The sequence below is a fragment of the Rattus norvegicus genome, chromosome 1 (genome assembly GCF_036323735.1).
Source record: "Rattus norvegicus strain BN/NHsdMcwi chromosome 1, GRCr8, whole genome shotgun sequence".
Classification (NCBI taxonomy): Eukaryota; Metazoa; Chordata; class Mammalia; order Rodentia; family Muridae; genus Rattus; species Rattus norvegicus.
Genome location: NC_086019.1, coordinates 164380092 through 164401569, shown reverse-complemented (window position 1 = coordinate 164401569; position 21478 = coordinate 164380092). Strand labels below are relative to the sequence as shown.

The following is a 21478-nucleotide window of genomic DNA, read 5'->3' as shown; positions in this document are numbered from 1 at the left end:
ACAGCAACAGGACGAGAGAAACAAATAAAAGAGATACGATAGGAAAAGTTAATGTGTCTCTATTTACAGACAACCCGAGCAACGAAAAAACAGCCCAACACCGCTATAAAAACAAACAATGGAATAGAAGATTCAAGATGGAAGGTAACACAATTATAGTTACCTTATTTTTAGCACATGCTAAAAACATACATTAGAGAAAAGACATCACCATCAACAAATGGTACTGAAAACTGCCTATCTTTAAGTAGGTAAAACTAGATCCTTATCTATCATCCTGGACAAAATAACTCTAAAATGAAATCTGATGAACTCTTCTGGCATGCAGTCATACATGCAGACAGAACACTTACATATAAAATATATAAAACACATTAAAAACAAAAACAAAACTAAAACACAAAACAAAAAAACAGAGGCCAAGTGTCCTTAATCCCTGCACTTGGGAGGCAGAAGCAGATGGATCTCTTGAGTTTGAAGCCAATCTGGTCTAGAAAGTGAGTGTTCTAAGGCAGACAGGGACACACAGAGAAACCTTATCTCCAAAAATCAAGTAAATAAAAAAATTAAAAAACTGAAAATAGAACATGATGTTGGGCGACAACAAAAAGTATATATTTAAATGTCTAGGTATAATGGTGCACTTCATAATTTCAACGCTTGGGAAGTCAAGGCTGTAGATTAGGAGTTCAAGGATACTGCCTGCTATATAATGATGTTGAAGTCAGCCTAGGATACAGGAAACTCAAAAGTGGTAGGCCTATTCATCCAATAAATGAGTGTTATTTTGAAAAGTGTACCAAATAGAAAGGATGTGTAAAGAAAGATGTGATATCAGGCTAGAGATGCTCAACAGCTGAACGTACTCATTACTCTTGCAGAGGACTCAGGCTTGGTTCCTAGCACCTGTACTGTGGTTCACAACTACCAGTAACTCCAATTCTAGGGACTGGACATTCTTCTGGCCTTTTTGGGCACCAGGCACAACATTCATACACATAAAAACTTTTTTTTTCTTTTTTTCGGAGCTGGGGACCAAACCCAGGGCCTTGCGCTTGCTAGGCAAGTGCTCTACCTCTGAGCTAAATCCCCAACCCCACATAAAAACTTTTTAATGTATTGTGGTGACCTAAGCCTGTAATTTCAGCACCTAGGGACCCTAGAGAGTGATATCCTATGCCTTACATTGCTGTGATAAACACCATGACCATAAACTACTTAGAGCAGAGACCTGAAGGCAGGAGCTGATGCAGAGGTCACGGAGGGGTGGGACTGTTTACTAGATTACTCCTCATAGTTTGCTCGGCTTGTCTATTTTCCTATAGCATCCAGATCCCACAAGCCCAGGGTTGACACTATGCACAGTGACTTGGACCTTCTCGCCTCAATCAAGAAAATGTATCATAGGCTTGCCTACAAGCCAATCTAATGGGACATTTTCTCAATTGAGGTTCCTGTTTCCAGAATCACTCTATTTCATGTCAAGTTGAAACAAACCTCATTAGTACACTCTATCTTGAAAAACGAATATAAAAAACAAAACAAAACAAAAAAGGTCTGCAATTCTAATAAATTCAACCATTCCTCAACTTTGGCAAGTAAGATTTTGGCAGAACCATCTTATAGAAAAACAGCTTGATAATATGAGGTGGTCTTATTGCCTGCCCTCTCACAGCATCCCCACCCACCAGATAAAAGCAAAGGAAAAATCCCTCTCCTTTTGTAAAGTTTAAATAGAATGCATTTCCCTTCCCTCCTTCCCCCTCCCTCCCTTTTCTGAGACAGGTTTCTTTGTGTACCCTGATTGTCCTGAAACTTGCTTTGTGCTTTCCATGTGCTGGGTTTAAAGGTGTGTACTACCATGCCTGCCAAAATATACTTTATAGAAAGCAAGTATTATTATTTTCCTGTATTAATCTTGACTACCAAATAATGAAATGAAGAAAACCTACCTTTTAAGACAATGAGACAGGGATGTAATGAGAATATAGAAGTTCAAAGTTTATATTCAGAAATATTGCAATCATAATGAATTTGTTATCCTCTGTGTAATCTCAACAGTTTGGTAAGTATTTTCTTTTTACAAAAACTATGCCACAGGTATTTTTTCTTACTCTCTGAAAATACATTTTTAGGTCATGAATTTTAGTTGCTGTTGCTAACTGAAAGAAGCCTTTACACTAAAAAAAGAGCTTATTCACAATTATTTCACATTTTCATTAGTTAAGAACATTCATACTCAAAGAACACTTACCTGCTTTACATTGTATCCTGCTTTTGCACTGGTTTCAATAAACATAACATTCAGCTCTTTGGCTTTCCTCTCTCCCTCCTCAATTGACACTTGCCTATAGAAAAAAAAATTGAAAAGACAAATTCTTATTTTTGAAAAATAAAATAATAAAACTATGAACAAAGTTCTATTGGTGCTGGCTATAGAAACTGCCATTAGTTTGAAAACATAACTGTGTGTAGCACTCAAGAACTGTACATGTCTGTGTCTATGCGTATATTGTATTTATTTCTCTCCCCTAGTACTAGGAACTGAACTTAGGGTCTTACACATGCTAGGCAGGGGCTCTACTAATGAGCATATACAGCTTACTGACTTTAAAAAAAAACAACTTTCATTTATTTCATGTGTATAGTGTTCTGCCTGCATGGATGCCTAGTATACACAGAGATTTTCAGAAGAGGGCTTTGGAAAACTTGTCACTAGAGTTACAGACAGTCATGAGCCATGTGGATGCTAAACCCAGGTCCTCTGGAAGAGCAGTCAGAACTCTTAACCACTGAACCTCCAGCTCCCTAATCAAATTACGTGTGTATGTGTGTGTAAAAAGAATTTTAGGCAGCAACATGCCTTTAAAACCAGCATTCAGGAGGCGGAGGCAGGAGGATCACTGAGTTTGAAGTCAGCTTGTTCTAGAGAGCTTCAGGACAGCCAGAGCTACACAAAGAAACTGTCTTGAAAAAGGCCAATAAAGAGAGAGAGAGAGAGATGGATGGATAGAAGGAAGGAAGGAAGGAAGGAAGGAAGGAAGGAAGGAAGGGAGGAAGGAAGGGAAAGAGGGAGGGAGGGAGGGAGGGAGGGAGGGAGGGAGGGAGGAAGGGAAGACAGGGTCTCATGTAGCCCAGGATGACTTTGAACTTCTGATCTCCTTGTCTCAACTTTCCAAAGTACTGGAATTATAGAAACACGTTACTGTGCAAAGTTTTTTATGCAGTGCCTTTGATAAAACCCAGTAAGCCCTCGAAGAACTTAGCTACATTGTCAACCCCCATCTTAATAATCCCCCCCCACCCCGGCCGTGTGTGTGTGTGTGTGTGTGTGTGTGTGTGTGTGTGTGTGTGTGTGTGTGTGTGGTTGCTGGTGACTGTGCCAGGGTGAATGTATACCAAGAACTGAAAAGAACAAGGTATGCTTCTCTATCTATATACAGTTCTCTGCCTAGTAGTCTGGCAGTCCCAGCAACCCTCTTGTCTTGTCTTGTAACACTGGAGTTACAAACAAGGGCCATACTAAGCCTTTTATACATTAACAATCCGAACTCAGGTCCTCAGCAACTCCTCTTCTTCACTGAACCATCTCCCAAGCCCCATAAAAGTAAGATTTATTTTATTAATGTGTTTGTACTTGACTGAACCCATTGGATGTTTTTGTTTTGAGGTACAACCTCACAAATCCCTGGCTGGCTTAGAACTTGCTAGCCCAAGATGATTTAAAATTTCTCATTTTCCTGCCTTCACTTCTCCAACGCTGGGACCACAAACATATATCATTATTCCAGGTTTTAAGCAATGCTAGGCAGGGCCTTGTGCATGTTAGTAACCCTCAGCCCCAATCTTTTGATTTAAAAAAAAAAAAACAAAACAAAACACTTATTTGTTCATGTATGTATGGGCACACATGTACACACATGTACAAGTTTTCATCTCATGGATCCCAGGGATCAAATCCAGCCCCTTCAGTTTCATGCAAAGTGCCTTACCTCCCAAGCCATCACCAGTCTGTCCTTTTTACTTTTAAAATGTTAGTGACTGAGCTGCATGTAGTGGCTAATCCCTCTAACCCCAAATCTCGGGTAAGAGGCAGTATGATCTTGAGTTCAAGGCCAGCCTGGTTTGTATGAGTTCTAGGCAAGCCCTGACACAGACACACCAAACAAACAAATCTTAAGATTTCTACCATTGAGCCACATCCCAACCTCTTACTTGTCTCAAAACGAGAAAGATTACTTTTCAATTATACTACCCAGTCAATTTTATTTCTGCCATTGGGCAGAAGTAGGCTTAATATCTCCACAATTCTTTACAAATAGACTATCATATCACCACCATTCTAGCTAATAGCATGAGTTCATCACCTGAATTTCAATATCCAAATCATGAATGAATAAGTAATAAATGGTAAAAGCTTTACTTACTAATTAAACAGTGTGGTCAAGACTGAACCAGAAAGCATATGCAAACACCACTTACGAATGCTGAAAGGCATTCACATGGAATCCACAATGAATGTTAATACACTCTGCATCTTCTGACTTGAATGAGCTTTGCTTATTTGATTAAGGTATGACAATTAATCTATTCATACTTAGCTAAATCTGGAACAACCACACAATTAAAAACCACCTGAACACACACAGATCACATTGCTGAATTATAATGAAATTATGTGACTGTTTATTAGAGGACTACAAACATGTGTGTCTAATCATTAAAAATATTTTCTAAATGTAGTTATTTGGGGTAGTCTGTTCCACTTATTATAAACCTTAAAGGAGTTGTTCATGGGCTTACATAAAAGAAGCTTAATTTCTTTTTTTTTTTAAATTAAATTTATTTATTATATGTAAGTACACTGTAGCTGTCTTCAGACACACCAGAAGCGGGCATCAGATCCCATTACAGATGGTTGTGAGCCACCATGTGGTTGCTGGGATTTGAACTCAGGACCTCTGGAAGAGCAGCCTGTGCTCTTAACCACTGAGCCATCTCTCCAGCCCGAAGCTTAATTTCTATACTTATATTTCAGATACCTCCCTAAAAAAAGGAAACCTCTCCTTTTCAAAGCATTTTTTGTAAACAAACATGTTGTTTAACAAAGAAGCTAGGCATTCAGAGTTATTTCATACCTCTTATCAGCAAGATCTGTTTTATTTCCTACTAGCATGATGATGACATCACTTCCTCTTTCTGTTCTGACATCATCAATCCATTTTGTAGTCTGCTGGAATGAGTTAACATCTGGCATTGAGAGTGGACAAAGGATTAATTAGTGTTACTGAAAATGCCTCCCCCAGTGAAGGACACATCCCACAAATACCCTGAAAGAGGGAAGGGGGATAGCACATTAAGACCCCATTTTTAATGTGCCTACAACATAACTCCATTTTATCTTATTGCAACTGTCAGTGATTTAAACCAGTCTGAGGAAAATAAAATCCTCAAAGTTCATTATGGAGAAAAGTAGTTTTTTTTTTTTTTTTTTTTTTTTTTAACCATGACCAAACTATTGTAAAGCACGACATAATTATAAAAATAAAAAGATTTCTGATATTTAAGAAGTTACAGCAGATAATATGGTGTTATATTGCCACAATGCTTTTTTTTGATCATTTATACTAATACATACCAAACATGACAAAGAAAGCATTTCAAAAGTATGTCAGCCAGGAAATCCCAACACATTCAGAAAATCCATAAAGCCTTTCTAGAGCTTCCAACACCACTGTGCTTGCATTGCTTACTCAGTTTGTGGTCACTTTAACCTTATCTTAGTCCTTTCTTCTGCCTCTACTGCCTCTTTCTGGAGTTAAAGGTATGTGCCACCAGGCCTGGCTCTGGCTTTGTATTAGAATCTACAAGAAGTGACTTTAACTCAATTAGTTTGATGTGCCAGGCTTAGTTCTAACTGATTTCATCCTTTGTAAGTATTGGATTCTAGCTAGAATACTTTAATTTTTTTTTTTTTGCGCTAAAGTTAACAAATTTGGTAGTATTTTAACCACATTTGTGGAATTTTAAAAGGAAAACATGATAAGCTTCACTTGCTTTGGTTAAAGTAAACACAAACACTTTAAAGCAGCAAAACTGGTAAATGCATTATAACGAACATTAATTTCTTTTTAAAACAAGTAGCAACCTAAAATAAAGCTGCAAGAGAAGACTGCATAAAGCACATATCCAAAAATGTAAAAAAAAAAAAAGAAAAATACATTTCAGCATGTAATCTAATTTTGACACTGTAAATTACTGTTTAGTAAGACTTCTGACTGAGCATACAAAAATGTCTATTAATATTATGACTAGTTCAAATGAGTCACTTATATGTGATATTTTTACAGGAGTCTAGGATGCTATATAATCTTGGTTTTCCTATAAATTATGTACTAGTTTATGGAACAATGTTAAATATTGCCTTACAAGTGTAATAAAACAATTACAAAGATAATTTCAATCAGAGAGCAGTCACCAATGCTCCATGGGAATTTATAGTCACTTAAAAGACTTACGGCATTCAGGTTTTGAAGAAAAGAAAAGTATTCTTTCATTTCCCATTAAATTTTCTTTTTGGAGAAAAATGAAAGTATAATTTGTGACCAATAAAGAAAAATCATTCACAAAATGCACATATTCAAGCAAAAATGGCTAACAGAAAATATACATTATGCTTCTCTGTTTTTCTCTATATAAGAGAAAGACTGGAAGACGGAAGCAGAGAAAATGCTAGCTGTCAGAAACTTTTTTTTTTTTTTTTTTCTTTTCTTTTTTTTTCGGAGCTGGGGACCGAACCCAGGGCCTTGCGCTTGCTAGGCAAGCGCTCTACCACTGAGCCAAATCCCCAACCCCTGTCAGAAACTTTTAAAGCCTCAACAGAAGTCGTGAAGGATCGGGAAAACTTGGCAACAGGTTTAAATACAGAATATCTTTGAAATCTGAGATAAACTAATGAATAATATTTTTTAACTATAATTATGGGATAGTTTATGGATAAGAGGATACTATGAAATCCTTGAAACATGGAGGCATGGATTTCTGACTTTGCTATTCTGTGATACAGTTTGCTGTGATAAAATGTTTTTCATGCCAGTAAGGAAAACAAGCACAAGACAAAACATGCATGCAGCTAGGCTAAAGGTTGAAAGAAGATTAGAAATGCATAATCCCCCCACTCACTTGTGATATCATAAACAACAACTGCCACAGTGGAGTCACGAATGTAGCTAGGAATCAAGCTCCTGAACCGCTCTTGACCTGCTGTGTCCCATAATTGCAATCGCACCTAACAACAAAATCAGTCAAACAAGCGAGAGAAGTAAGAAAGGTCAGCCCATTGCAGTATACCTACTTGTGATATCGTAAACTACTACGGCTGCAGCAGAGTCACGGATGTAACTGGGAATGAGGCTACGGAAACGTTCCTGACCCGCAGTGTCCCACAGCTGCAGCCTGATCTGTGGGACGGGAAAAAGTAAATAAAAAAAAACAAAACAAAAACTCCAAAAATGATATTTAAAAAAGAAGTGGTTTTTTTGGGGGGAGGGGGTTAACATGAGTGGTAGACAACTCATGTAGAGGTTTAGTGTGGAGGAATGAAAACATTAAAACCTCTTTTCTGAAAAGGGAGCAGTACTACAAACTTTCTTGTTCTGAAGGTATAATCACTGAAAGTAATTTGCAAACGATTTCATAAAATAGTAAGTAAGGCCTTCCCCTTCCCTCCCAGTAAGTCTGAATACCAGTGTCTTCCAAATGATCAAGGTTGGTGTTCAAACATTGAGCATAAAAGAGAGAATGAAGATAAATGCTAATGAAAACCTTAAGCTATCAGAGACAGTCTCTTGGAAGGGAACATGGCTTTGTGATTACTGTGTTTTGTTTCACCTGCACATTTGTCCCCAGAACATTGTAAATAATGGGGGAGGGGAAAGAAAAAAGAGAATAAATTTTGGCAATCTTACATAAAAATGTCTTCCTTTTTTCTGCCACATCCACATTATAGAAAATCCTAAAAATAAGTTTTCTTAGCCATACAAAGCAGTTTCCAAGCATAGGTTTTAAGAAAAGATATATTACATATGAAAGCATCCACAAAAATAAATAAATAAATAAAAATCACATGCTTCAGAAATAAGAGAAAATATTAAGAGATGTTTTACTTTGGGTGCATAAAATTATTCACTGTTTAAGTGATAATAATATCTCTTCAAGGAGTAGTCTGGACTAAAATATAAATTTTTTTCAAAATTAAAAATGGCAGAAATTTCCCTATTTAATCACTCTGCTACACATTCTATTCTGACAAAGAAAGTCTTTAAGTTCACATACTAAAACATCTTTCTGAATGACTTGACTAGTGTTTAAAAGCTAAAATTTCTTCATGAAAATTCCTTTAATTCTCTTCTAAATCTACCTATTGTTCTTTTTCTAAATCAAGATGGTAAAATAAGCCTAAAGACATCAGGAATTTACAAACTAGTTCTGACTTTCTTGCTTTGGACGTCAAGTGGAAATAATAAATCAGAGTGACAAAAAACAACTCCATAGTAATTTTTTTCCAAGATGTGATTTTGGTCATTTTGCCAAGCACTTCTCATGGTGACAATTACTGACTATGATCCTAGTTTTCTAGCCTGAAGTGTGGCAGAAAACTGCACACTGAAAACATTACTCACGGTTCGATCCTCCAAGTACATTGTTTTTGATAAGAAGTCAATGCCAATTGTTGCCTATAAAACAAAACAAAAGTTAGCAAGTAATAATAGTTTGACCATGGTGTAGCCAGCAGTTTAGGATAACAAACAGGATTTATGAATGTGAAAGGAATAATAATTACAGACAAAACTACACTTTAGCCAAGCAAGAATGAACATGTCCAATGTTAACTGTTTCCATGTGCTAAGCACTCGCTTTGTGTTGGAGACTAATTCCTTCAGGCCCTTTATGTGATCAATTCTCTCCTCATTAGTGAAAGATAACTCATTCTCATACTGATTTTTCTTATTTTTATAAACAAGACAATGGGGATTTTTAGATGTAATTTTTTACCAGAATATTCAAATATCTGAATACAAATCTTAGTCTGAGTATCTTTTTTTTTTTTTTTTTGGGTTCTTTTTTTTCGGAGCTGGGGACCGAACCCAGGGCCTTGCGCTTCCTAGGTAAGCACTCTACCACTGAGCTAAATCCCCAGCCCCTAGTCTGAGTATCTTAATGTTCCTCAGTCAGAATGGTTTTTATCTGTCCCCACAACAATTTTATGAAATGAATTTTATGTTGATGGAAACATAACCATGCCTAAACTTACTACATAATGGTTTGTTCTGGTACCACAGACAGCCAGAGACCAATAAATATGATTTCCAAGGGAACATAATTCTTCTAATATGGAAGTAATATATTAAAGAAACAAATTTTTCTCTTTCCCTTTCAATGGTATCTCCTGTGACACAAACAGTGTAAAATACTGTGTGCCTAGTTAAATAATAAAGACTTTTAAAAGGCAAAAACTAGAAAAAAAGGTAGACATTAAAGAACTCAAAATTAAATAAGAAGATAAATTTAAAGTAACTGGACTTGGGAACTCAAGTCACAGCTCAGCACTTAAGAGCAGTTCTCTTTTGGGAAGGCAGGTTCAATTCCCAGTCTTCACTTGGTGGTAGTCTACCATCTATAAGTCCAGTTCCAGAGATCTAATACCCTATTCTGATGCCCATGGCACAAAGCATGCACATTATACATGCAAGCAAAACACTCACATATAAAATAAAATGAACAGATCTCATTTTAGAAGAGGAAAAAGGAAAAAAGTACCTGTGTTTTGGCATGTCTTACAATCTACTGACAAGTTATGTGAACTAGTTAGTCCACTGTAAGTTTTCCATCATGATGGATGGCCTAAATCCTGACATAAGCTGAAATAAACTCTCAAAAAGAAATCTCAGACTTGAATAAGTTCTTTATTTAAATAAAAAAAATCTACTATCACTTCCAATTCTCTCTCAGATGATGACAGTAAAGATAACTTTTCAATAGACTTTGAAAGAAGTAAACTGACTAATAAGGTTATGACTATGGGCAAGATCATTTATATTTTGTATAATTTACACATTATACAAAGCACTTTTATATCTATGGCTGCATGTAAATAAATGAGCTTTTAAAAATACTTTAGACATTCCTCCTAATATTAAGATAAACTTTAAAAAAAAAGATAAACAATAAATTGGCAAAAACGTACCTGATAGGTGTTGTCAAAACTATCATACATGAATCTGGTGATCAAGGATGTCTTTCCAACTGAAATGAAAAAGAGAGAAATATGCTTAATTAAGTACATTAGGTTCCCAGGCACTGCTCAAAGAACTGCAATTATGTTAAGTGGAAAATATATTCAATAGTTTTATCCAACGTTTGCTGACAGGACTGTCTCATTAACAGTTAATGATTTCTTTACTAAAGGCACAGGCAAAAAGAATTTAGCTAAAAGATAAGGAAAATGAAGAGATAGGATGGGACAAAACAATAATGTTGATATTCCAAATTCACCAAAAACAAAAGCAGGTATCACTTGGGAAAAATGGGAGGTACGAACAAACAAACAAAACAAAACTCACACCATTTCATGCTCAATTTGTTTAGTGAATCAAATCCATAGGAGTATAAAGCACCAAAAGACAAGCAGTGCTATGATGGGTTATCAGGGCTTTAAGAACTAACTTTTTTTTAATATGAGTACACTGATTTTTGTTTGTTTGTTTGTTTTTTGTTTGTTATTTATTTATATGAGTACACTTCAGAAAAGAGCATCTGCTTCCATTACAGATGGTTGTGAGCCACCTTGTGGTTGCTGGGAATTAAACTCAGGACCTCTGAAAGAGCAGTCAGTGTTCTTAATGGCTGAGCCATCTCTCTAGCCCTATAATTCTAATTTTTGCTAATAGCCCAGGCTGGCCTTAAACTCTGTAGCTGGATAGGCCTTCTGGTCATTTTCTTATCTCAGTCTCTGGAGATAAATAGTTTTGTTTTTTGAGACAGGGTTTCTCAGTGTAGCCCTGGATGTTCTGATCTCTGGATCTCTCTCTCTCTCTCTCTCTCTCTTTCTCTCTCTGTAGTCCAAGCTGGCCTAGAACAGAGATCTGTTTGCCTCTGCCTTCTAAGTGCTGGGATTAAAAGTGTGCACCATCACAGCCAGCAAAATAAGGAATCCTTAACAGTATGTGTAAGATCTCAATATTCAATACAACAGAATACTTTGAGAAAAAAAAAAACAACAACAAAAATCTAAATAAATGGAAGGCTACATTATATAGCTGGTTGCCCTTGTAGAAGAGGTTTGATTCCTAGCACCTACATGGTGAATCAAGTTTCAGGAAATCTGTTTCCCTCTTTTGGACTCTGCAAGCCCTAGGCATGCACTTGGTACACAGACATACATGCAGGCATGAAATAAGTAAGTAAATAGATAAATGAACAAATAACCAATGCTAAAAACGACTCCCTAAATCACACATGACACAAGCCCAGTCATAAAAGCTTTTTGAAATCTTAATCAAATCAATTCTTAAATTTATTTAGAAATACAAATAATTTAGAATAGTTAAACAATCCTGATAGCAGCGAACAACTTTAGAACTGACTATGATAAACTGCCAGAGTCCAGACAGTATGATACAGAATACTGGCTTAAAGACAGAAAAGCAGATCAATGGAACACAATTGGGTCCAGAAATAGATAAAAATCTCTAGGCAGTTGAATAAACATCTCTATCCCACTGATTCACACCCTTCTTCAAAACGGGCAGAGATATATTTTCCCTCTATCATAGTATCTCAAGAACAGTGTAAGAAAATTCAGGTTTTACAAAGCACTTGTAGCTTAAACTATTTCCCTGAAATGAAACAGGAGTATTTTGTCAAGTATGGTGGTATGTGCCTTCATTCCTAGTTCTTAAGAGGCAGAAGCAGGTGGATCTCTGTGAGTCTGAAGCTACCCTGGTCTATACAGTAAGTTCTAGTATACTAGTATAGCCAAGGCTATATAGAGATCCTGTCTCACCCTCACTCCCCAATAACAGTATTTTATTCTCAATTATGACAGTGTTGCACATACCAGATGTTTTAAAGAAACTTTTATTCTTATTCTCATTCTACAGAAGGAAGTAGAGGCAAGAGGATTACTGTAAATTTAAAGCCACTATAGTTTTCTGTAAGTTCTAGGACAATTAACACCCTGTCCTGTTCCCTATCATCCCTCGCGCACACATTTTTTTGTCCTCAATGAAAATTAACAAATGAGCTAGAAAGATAGCTTAGCAAGTAAAAAGAAAATTAATAAGAAACAACTAAAAAACTAGACAATCCCAAAATGTTCGGAAATAAGGTTAATATACATCTTTGCCCAAGCTGGACTTGAAGTCCTTATCCCATTCAGGTAGCTGGAACCACAGGTGTTTCACACAGCACTTACTCAGCTTCAATTTGTTTTAATTTTAGAAGAAAACAAACGATGACTCAGTCTAGCACTATAGAAAATGGCTTACTATGTTTTTGTTTGTTTGTTTGTTTGAGTTTTTTGGGTTTTTTTTGTTTTTGTTTTTGGTTTTTTTTTTTTTTTTTTTTTTGAGACAGGGTCTCTCTATGCAGTCTTGGCTGTCCTGGAACTTGCTATGTAGACTAGGCTGGCTTCTAACTCACAGAGCTCTGCAGTGGTGGCACATGCTGTGAATCCCAGCAATGGGGAGGCAGAGGCAGGCAGATCTCTGAAAACAAAGGCAGCCAGGTCTATATTATAGTGAGTTCCAGGACAGCCAAGGCTACACAGAGAAACCCTGTTTCAAACAAAACAAAACAAAACAAACAAAAAATATTTTAGATTTTTAAATTTCATTTTATGTATATGAGTGTTTGCACACCTGGCACCAAGAGAGGTCAGAACTAGGTGTTAGAATCTCTGGAACTGGAGTTACAGATGGTTGATAACATCATGTGAGTGCTAGAAATTGACCAGGTCTTCTACAAGAACAGTAAGTGTTCTTCTGTTGATGTTGTTTGTTTTCTTGAGACAGGGTTTCTGTGTATGGCTATCCCAGAACTCACTCTGTCCAAGCTAGCATTGAACTCAGAGAGATCTGCCTGCCTGTGTCTCCTGAGTGCTAGGATTAAAGGAATATGCCACCATTGCCCACCACTAGCTGTAGCAAATGTTCTTAAACACTGAGCTATCTCTATAGTTTGCTTCACACTCCCTGTCCAGTTTTTATGTACCAGCTGGAAATTGAATTAAAATCCTCATGTTTGAGCACTTTACCAACTGATCTACCTAGCTCTAGAAAAACATCTGACAAGGCTCAACATGCTTTCATGATAGAAGTTCTGAAGAAATTAGGAGTGAATAAAGCATACCACAGAACAATAAAGATCATATATGACAAACCTATAGCCAATATTATATTGAATCTTCTGAAAATCTGGAATGAGACAGAGAGGTATACACACACTGCCTACTTAACATAGTACTCAAAGTCTTATCCTGGCCTTATGGCACAGGCAGAGACAGACAGATCTCTGAGTTCATGGCTAGCCTGGCTACAGTAAGACTGGCAAAAATAGACACCAGGCTGGGGAGATGGCTCGTCAGTTAAGAGCACTGACTGCTCTTCCTAGGACCCAAGTTCAATTTCCAGTAACAGGCTCATAAGTCTGTTAAGTCTCCTGTAAGTTTTACATGCCTGTAAGTTTATAGGGAGAAACAACTCCTCTGGTCTCTGTGAGCATCTGCACTCACACACAGCCCCATTAAAAACAATAAACATAAATCTTATTAAAAAATAAATCCACCCTAGTCTTAGCTAGAGCAACAAGGTAGAGAAAGATTATATAAAAGAGATAAAAATAGGAAAGGTAGAGTCCTTTCACAGATGACCCAATTTTATACTTAAAATGCTGTGGATGCTACCAAGTATCACTAGATCTGACACTTTCAGTAAAAGTATAAGATAGTAATTAACACACATACTGTAGGTTACCAATAACAAATTTACTGAGAAGGAAATCAGAGAAAATATCTTAATTAAATTTAAAAAAAATAAAAGGAACAAACTGTTTTCACCTTTTCTATTTATTTTTATATGCACAGGTGCTTTGCCTGATGTTATGTCTGTATGACTGTTGCCCAGGGAGGCCAGAAAAGGGTGTTGAATCCCTTGTGACTGAAGCTACAGATAGTTGTGAACCACCATGTGGGTAGATGCTGGGAGTTAAACCCAGGCTGTCTGGAAGAGCAGCCAGTGCTTTAACCAGCTTTCTACCCCCCACCCCAAATTTTAAGTACCTAGTAATAAACCTAACCAAGGAAGTGAAGGACCATCAATGAAAACTTTATGACATAGAAAAGAGTAACCAAAGAAACTAGACAATGGACTTTTATACTTCTAGATTAGTAGAACACTGTGAAAATAAGTAAATTACTAGATGGAACCTACAGAACTCAATGCAATCTCAATCATCATTCAATGATATACTTTAACAGAAGTATTAAAGATAAACTATTCACATGGAAATACAAAAGACCTTGCACAGCCAAAGCAATCCTAAGTAGACAGAACGATGCTAGAGAACTATCATAAGTTACATCTCAGATTTTTATTTTTTTAATTTTAAATATTTTTTCCTCATAAACCGGTCATTTATTATAACAGACTTGGACGCAGCATGCTGACTGAGGGAGGGAAAGGAAGCAAGCAGTGGGGTCTCACTTCTTCTACTTGTTCTTGTTATATTCCTACTTGGCAGAGAAATCAAGCACCTGCTGTGTTGTGTCTTCATGGCCACCCAGTCTCCATCAAAGCTATAAAAGGATGGGGCTGAACCCATAGTGCTCCCACAGCTGAATTAGAGCATGAACCCCATGAAAAACATGGCCATGCCCATAACTGTCTTCCACCCATTGGTGTTCCTGTTATCTAAACAAAGCTCTTGTTAAACTGGAGGCAGTACAATTGGACTTTCTCATCCCTGCACAAGCTGCTCCAGGCCAGCCTTCTCCTTCAAGGGCCTTCTGGCTGGCAGACAACAGCCTGACATGAGCCACATCAGGCAGGGGTTGGTCACGCAGATCAACATAACCAGGGAGAACATAACACTTCCATGTATACATATTGAGGTAGAAATGACTCTTCACTCTTTCATAATACTCCTATGTACTCAAGACATATACCAAGGTAGAAATGGCTTTCTTGCCAATTAAACTAAGTGCTCTGGTAGCCAAATTCTGCCAGCACTGCTCTGGCAACCTCCCTCTTCACTCTCGCTGCTTGTCAGTAGATCTCAGATTTTTAAAATCACTTATTTTATGTGTATGGATGTTTTACCCACAGAGACTCTGGAAGATCAGCTAGTGCTTCTAACTACTGAGCCATCTCTCTAGCCCTAGTATTTATATTCTAAAATATCTGCGTAGGAATTAAATGCAGCCAGACCCATAAATGGTGTTTAAGAACCACTGCCGTTCATAAGAAAAAATTCCAAGTAATTAAATCAATTACCTTTAGCTTGAGTAAACACTCCTTCCTATGTAAACAAGCTTCATACATTTTATTCTATGTTTTCCTATTCCACCTACCAATATCATTGTAACAGTTTATATAACACTAAATTAAGTAAAAACATGAGTAAGCTATTCTGATAAAAAAGAAAGGTTATGGGGCTGGGGATTTAGCTCAGTGGTAGAGCGCTTACCTAGGAAGCGCAAGGCCCTGGGTTCGGTCCCCAGCTCCGAAAAAAAAGAAACAAAAAAAAAAAAAAAAAAAAAAAGAAAAAAAAAGAAAGGTTATACTGAGACAAAGAACACCATCTAAAAACTATTAAATAGAACATTGTGAGTTCAATATTGAATGGATATTCCTGAATCTGTATAATTACCTCTTCACAAAAGAATTTGTCTACTCGGAAAATACATTGTCCAGATGCTTTCAAACTTACTCTAATATTTCTACAACTTCAGTCAGGAAATTCTTTCTTATATGACTTATCTTCAGTGTTTCAACTTATACAACTATTCTGTTCTTAAACTTCTGTCCATTAATTGTAACCTGCATCAAAGAACTTTATCTACAGCCATTAATACTGTGGTGTGCAATGGAAAAATTCTCCTTATTTCTAGCTATATTTATTAATTAGAATTCATTTTAAAATTTTACTTATTTTTATGTGTATAGATGTTTTGCCTGCATGTCATGTCAATGTACAATGTGTGTGTAGTGCCCTCAAGAGACCAGAAGAGGACTGAAATTTCTGATTTGGTACTAAGAATCAACCCATAATCCTTTGGAAGGGCAGCCAGTGCTCTTGACTGCTGAGCCATCTCAGCAGCCCCTAATTAGGGTTCTTTTGTAAGAATAAACTTTCCTTTCCACTTTACTTAAATATTTACAATAATATACTCATGTATACTTTAGTTCTGTAGGTTCCAAACCAGTACTGTAATTATCTTGTTGCTGAAGGTATTTCAGCTTTCTCTATTGGAAACTTTTTCAGAACGGCTCTAGTTTTGTGGTGCTGAGATCAAACCCAAGGCCTTGCAAATTCAGCAAATACCCTGCCACTGTACTTCAGCCCCCTCTCTCAACATGCTCCTTTCCTCTTTTTAAGCAACTTCTAACATTTTGCCATTACCAGAAACTCCAGGAACATCTTATATTTTTCTTGCTCTGGTACAGAAATCAATCACTTGGAAAAGCTCTTAGGATTAGTTTTTAGAACTAAAACTGTAAGATATTCGCAACACAACATGATATGTAGCAAGTAATCAAATGTTAGTTAATAGCATTAAATATGAAAACAAATAGCCTCATACCTGGAAATTACTAATTTACATAAAGTTATTAATACTAATTTAATTTTTTTTTAAAAAGTAGTTTGACTACTCAAAAAAAAGTCAGTGAAGCTGGAGATATGGTACCTCAGAGGCTAAGCGTGCTAGTTGCTCTTCCAGAGAACCCTAGTTTGATTAGAAGCATCTACATGGTGGCTCACAACTGATCCACATGACAACTCACAGCTGTCATAACTGCAGTCCCAGAGCAAGCCACACCCTCTTCTGGCCTCTATGGGCACCAGAAACATATGTTGTACAGACATACATGAAAACAGAACACTTATATACACATAAAATGATAGTAATTTTAAAAAATGTTAGTTTTACAGTAAATGAAGATACATATTTACCATTACAGTTGTCAGAAGCACTAGATGGATTTTATGTTTAGTTGCAAAATAATATTACACATTGTAACTTGCTAGAGATGCTATAATAAAGTATAAGTAACTTAACAACAGAAAATAATTCACTGTTTTGTAGACAAGAAACCCAAGGTTACAAGATTAGCAGTGTTGGGTCCTTCTGAGGGCAAACGTGCTCTACTCCTTTTCCAGAGATTCTGCTGGTTTTCTACCAATCCTTGGCATTCTTTGGTGTATAGAGTTTCAACATGATCTCGATCGTTTCTTACTCCTCTCTCAGTACAAATGTGGTTAAATTTCCCCTTTATTAGTCTATCAATTTTACTGTATTAGGACCATACCCAGTATTATCTCAGTCTAACTATTTCTCCAAAACCCCTCACATGCTAAGACACTGCAGATTATGACCTTAACATAAATTTAGGGATGTAACATAATAAAAAAAAATGTGTACTTCTGTCTACTTAAGTTCAAACTATATAGCTTCTAAAGCTCTTGTGTTTTACTTATGATAGAAGTAGTAAGACCAAATGGACTATCCTGTATTATTCCTAATAAGCCGCTCTAACTTAATGTCAAAAAGATTGTTTCTGAAAATCCCAAAGGATGGAAAACTAGTGTTCAGATCTAATCATATGATTAGAGTTAGAACTTTTAGCACTATCTCTAGAATAAGAGCAGAAGCAGAGACTGAGCTAATCAGTAATAGCCAAAGTATAGAAGCTTCCTTATAAAAATCTAAAAAGACAGCAACTGGAGAGGTTCTGGGTTGCTAAAAAACACAGAGGTGTGCAAGGATTAGAAGGAGCATGGCCCCAATCTCAACCCTCTTCTTCATACATTACCCTATGTATCTCTTCCATATCATCAGTGGGTATCAGTATGCTGTGTGATAAGCATAAGCCCAGCCCTATGGTTTAATCCACAATATCAAAATTTGAGGGGGCTAGAAAAACACACACATTAATTATAAGCTTGTGGATGTAGGATCAGTTTTGTTTCTCTTTTGGTTGTTTGTTTTGTTTTTTGAAATGGGATCTGTTTTTTGGCCTGGATCTTAATAAAGAGCAGGCTTGACTGTTTCTACCTCCCTAGTGCTGAGATTAAAGACGTGAGCCATTGAGCTTAAACGAGTTTAGCACAATGATGATATTCTGTCATCTTACTTTGTTTTCCTATTACTTTTTGTAGTACTAGGGATCAAACACAGAGCAAGAACTTTATTCTGAATTATATCCCTACCTTCTGACTTTTTGAGACAGGGTCTCATTGTATATCCTAGGCTGACCTGAAATTTGGGATGTTGCCCAGGCTAGACTCAAATGCATAGTATTTCTGAATTTTAGTAACTGAAATGCTGGGATTAGACAGGGGTCACACCACTCTCTGCACCTGTTACCTTAAAACAACAACAACAACAACAACAAAGACCTAGACACCAAAATTTAGGCTCTAAAAGGTATTAAGAGTAGTTCCCCGCCCCCCTCCATGGCTGTTGTTAAAGACTAACTACAGGTTGAAATATCTTTAATGGCTTAAAAACCTATCTGAATTTGAGTCATTATATTCCCCTTTCTTCCTTTATTCAACAAATTTATTTTGAAGTATGAGGTTTTTGCTTTGGTTTTTTGGGTTTGTTTTGTTTTTACTGTTACCGTTTTTGGAAAAATCTCTCTATGTAAGCACTGAACTTGAAATTGAAATCCTCATGCTTCAGCCTCTGAAATGCTGGGTTATATATACATAAACATACAAGGGTTATATATACCATAAAATTTTACAGATCTCTTTGTTTATTTTTTATTTTATATGTATAAGTGTTTGGCCTGCACTGTGTGCATGTTTGGTGCCCTCAGAGGCCAGAAGATGTAGTATTTCCTGGAACTGGAGTTACAGACGGTTGTAAACCATTGTGTGTGTAATGAGAATAGAGCCCAGGTTCTCTGGAAGAACAGCCAATGCCCTTAACCACTGAGCATTCTCTCCAATTTCTCTAGCCCCTATACATACATACATACATACATACATACACACACACACACACACATAATATATACATACTGTATATATTATGTATATGTATATACAGAATACATATATATAGTGTGTATATATATATATGTGTGTGTGTGTGTGTGTGTGTGTGTGTATTAATGGTTTTTCCCAAAGTATGTGCACAAGTATTTCTGAAGGGATATTCTTTAGTTTTTTTTTTTTAAAGATTTATTCATTTATTTATATAAGTACACTGTAGCTGTCTTCAGACACACCAGAAGAGGGCATCAGATCTCTTTACAGATGGTTGTGAGCTACCATGTGGTTGCTGGGAATTGAACTCATGACCTCTGGAAGAGCAGTCGGGTGCTCTTAACCGCTGAGCCATCTCTCCAGCCCTATTCTTTAGTTTTAATAGAAGGGTTAGATCAGAAAAAGTTTACTAACCACATGAAGTTATTGAAGCTAAAAGTCAGTAAAATGTAAAAGCAAATTATCCAGTCCTAACACTCGTATACTAGACAAAACAAATATGGAACAATTCTCACACCTCAGAGAGTTCAACTAAAAAACACTAATCTATAGATATTAGAGCTTGAAATAGTAAATATCAAAAACACATAAAGCATATCAGTATAAGGAAGGCTTCTGTGAACAACCACATGTATACACAAATATCAAGGATATCTCAATGATGCTTTCAATCTTTTTAGGAACCAAGTAAATTGTTTCAAGATGATCCACTTTATGTCAGGCATTGGTAATTCACTCCTCTGGTCCCAGCATCACTTGGAAGGCTGAAGCAGAAAGACTGTTATGGGTTGTCTGAGTTAGTGTCTCCATTGCTGTGAAGAGACACCATGACCAAGGAAACTCTTATAATGGACAACATTTAATTGGGGCTGGCTTACAGGTTCTGAGGTTCAATCTATTATCATAATGGCAGGAAGCATGGCAGCATCTAGGAAGGCATGGCACTGGAAGAGCTGAGAGTCCTACGTCTTGTTCTAAAGGAAGCTAGGAGGAATCTCTCTCAAAGCCCACCCCCAAAGTGATACACTTCCTCCAACAAGGCCATATCTATTCTAATAGGGCCACACCTCCTAATACAGCCACTCCCTGGGCCAATCATATTCAAACCACCACATGGGTTCAAAACCACTCTAAGCTACAGAGTAAGATATTTCCAAAACAAAGGCAGAGGGAAGGCTCAACCTGTTAAGGTGTTTGCCACCAAGTCGGATGACCTAAGCACCAAAACCCATATTGTAGAAAGATAAAGTTCCTACAAATTGTTTATTTTCTGCCACACTTACCACAGCAGGTATGAGTGCATGCATATACATAAACAATAAGTATATGTAATTTTAAAAAGAATCAAAATAACAGACTTTGAGGAGGTGCAACTTGTGGGTGGGTATATTATATAGTTAAAAAAATACTAGTATCTACTGATTAAGCATTAATAGTTTATGACAATCTCTGTACTTTTATATATTAAAATTTAATTAAAAAAGGAAAATATATGCATTTATTTTTACTTTAAAAATTTTAATTTGCATTGGTGTTTTGCCTGCATATATGTCTGTGTGAGTGCGTCAAATCCCTTAGAACTGGAGTTACAAACAATCGGGAGCTTAATGAGCTGTCATGTGGGTGCTGGAAATTCAGCCCAGATCCTCTGGAAGAGCAGCCAGTGCTCTTAACCACTGATCCATCTCTCCAACTCCAAGGGAAAACATCTGAAGAATGCAAAACCACATATGATTAAATCACAAATTAAAGAAGAGAAAAAAAAAAAAACACAGGATCTCACACTGTAGACCAGACTAGCCTCAAGTTTTTAAGTGTGGAAATTACAGGTATGGGAGGCCAAGCCTATCTTTTAACTTTTCTTCTTAAAAAATTATTTTATGTGTATGGGTGTTTTGCTTACATGTATTCTCTGCACCACATGTGTGCCTGGTGCTGGAAGATCTAGAGAAGGATACTAGATCTCCTGGAACTGAAGTTACTGGTTGTGAGTGGCTATGTGGGTGCTGGGAATAAAACCAGGGTCTGCTAATAGCCAATGTGAGCCACCTCTCCAATCCCTGGCTTTAACTTTTAAAATACATCATACTTATTGCTTACTTATTGTCCTAGTTAGGATTTCTATTGCTGTGATAAAACACCATGACCATAAGCAATTTAGGGAGGAAAGGGTTTGTCTTATACTTTCACATCATAAGAACTG

The 21478-nt window shown here is 36.7% G+C and overlaps 1 protein-coding gene across 6 annotated transcripts in view; it reads right to left on the bottom strand.

The window, feature by feature from the left end:
* Positions 1 to 21478, bottom strand: part of Rab6a (RAB6A, member RAS oncogene family) — a 52292-nt gene that overhangs the window by 20755 nt on the left and 10059 nt on the right. For 4 of the 6 annotated variants that reach the window (XR_005493259.2, XR_010058323.1, NM_001414455.1 and 1 more), the window contains exons 2-6: positions 10247 to 10305; positions 8682 to 8735; positions 7183 to 7288; positions 5139 to 5250; positions 2255 to 2348 (exon numbers count right to left, since the gene is read on the bottom strand). Coding sequence is in view for 3 of the 6 variants with exons in the window: in NM_001414455.1 (NP_001401384.1) it covers positions 2255 to 2348; positions 5139 to 5250; positions 7183 to 7288; positions 8682 to 8735; positions 10247 to 10305 (425 nt within the window). In the remaining 3 variants the exon portion in view is untranslated. Of the gene's footprint in view, positions 1 to 2254; positions 2349 to 5138; positions 5251 to 7182; positions 7289 to 7354; positions 7461 to 8681; positions 8736 to 10246; positions 10306 to 21478 lie in introns of all 6 variants that reach the window. The other 2 variants (XR_010058322.1, NM_053366.2) reach the window with 1 other exon arrangement.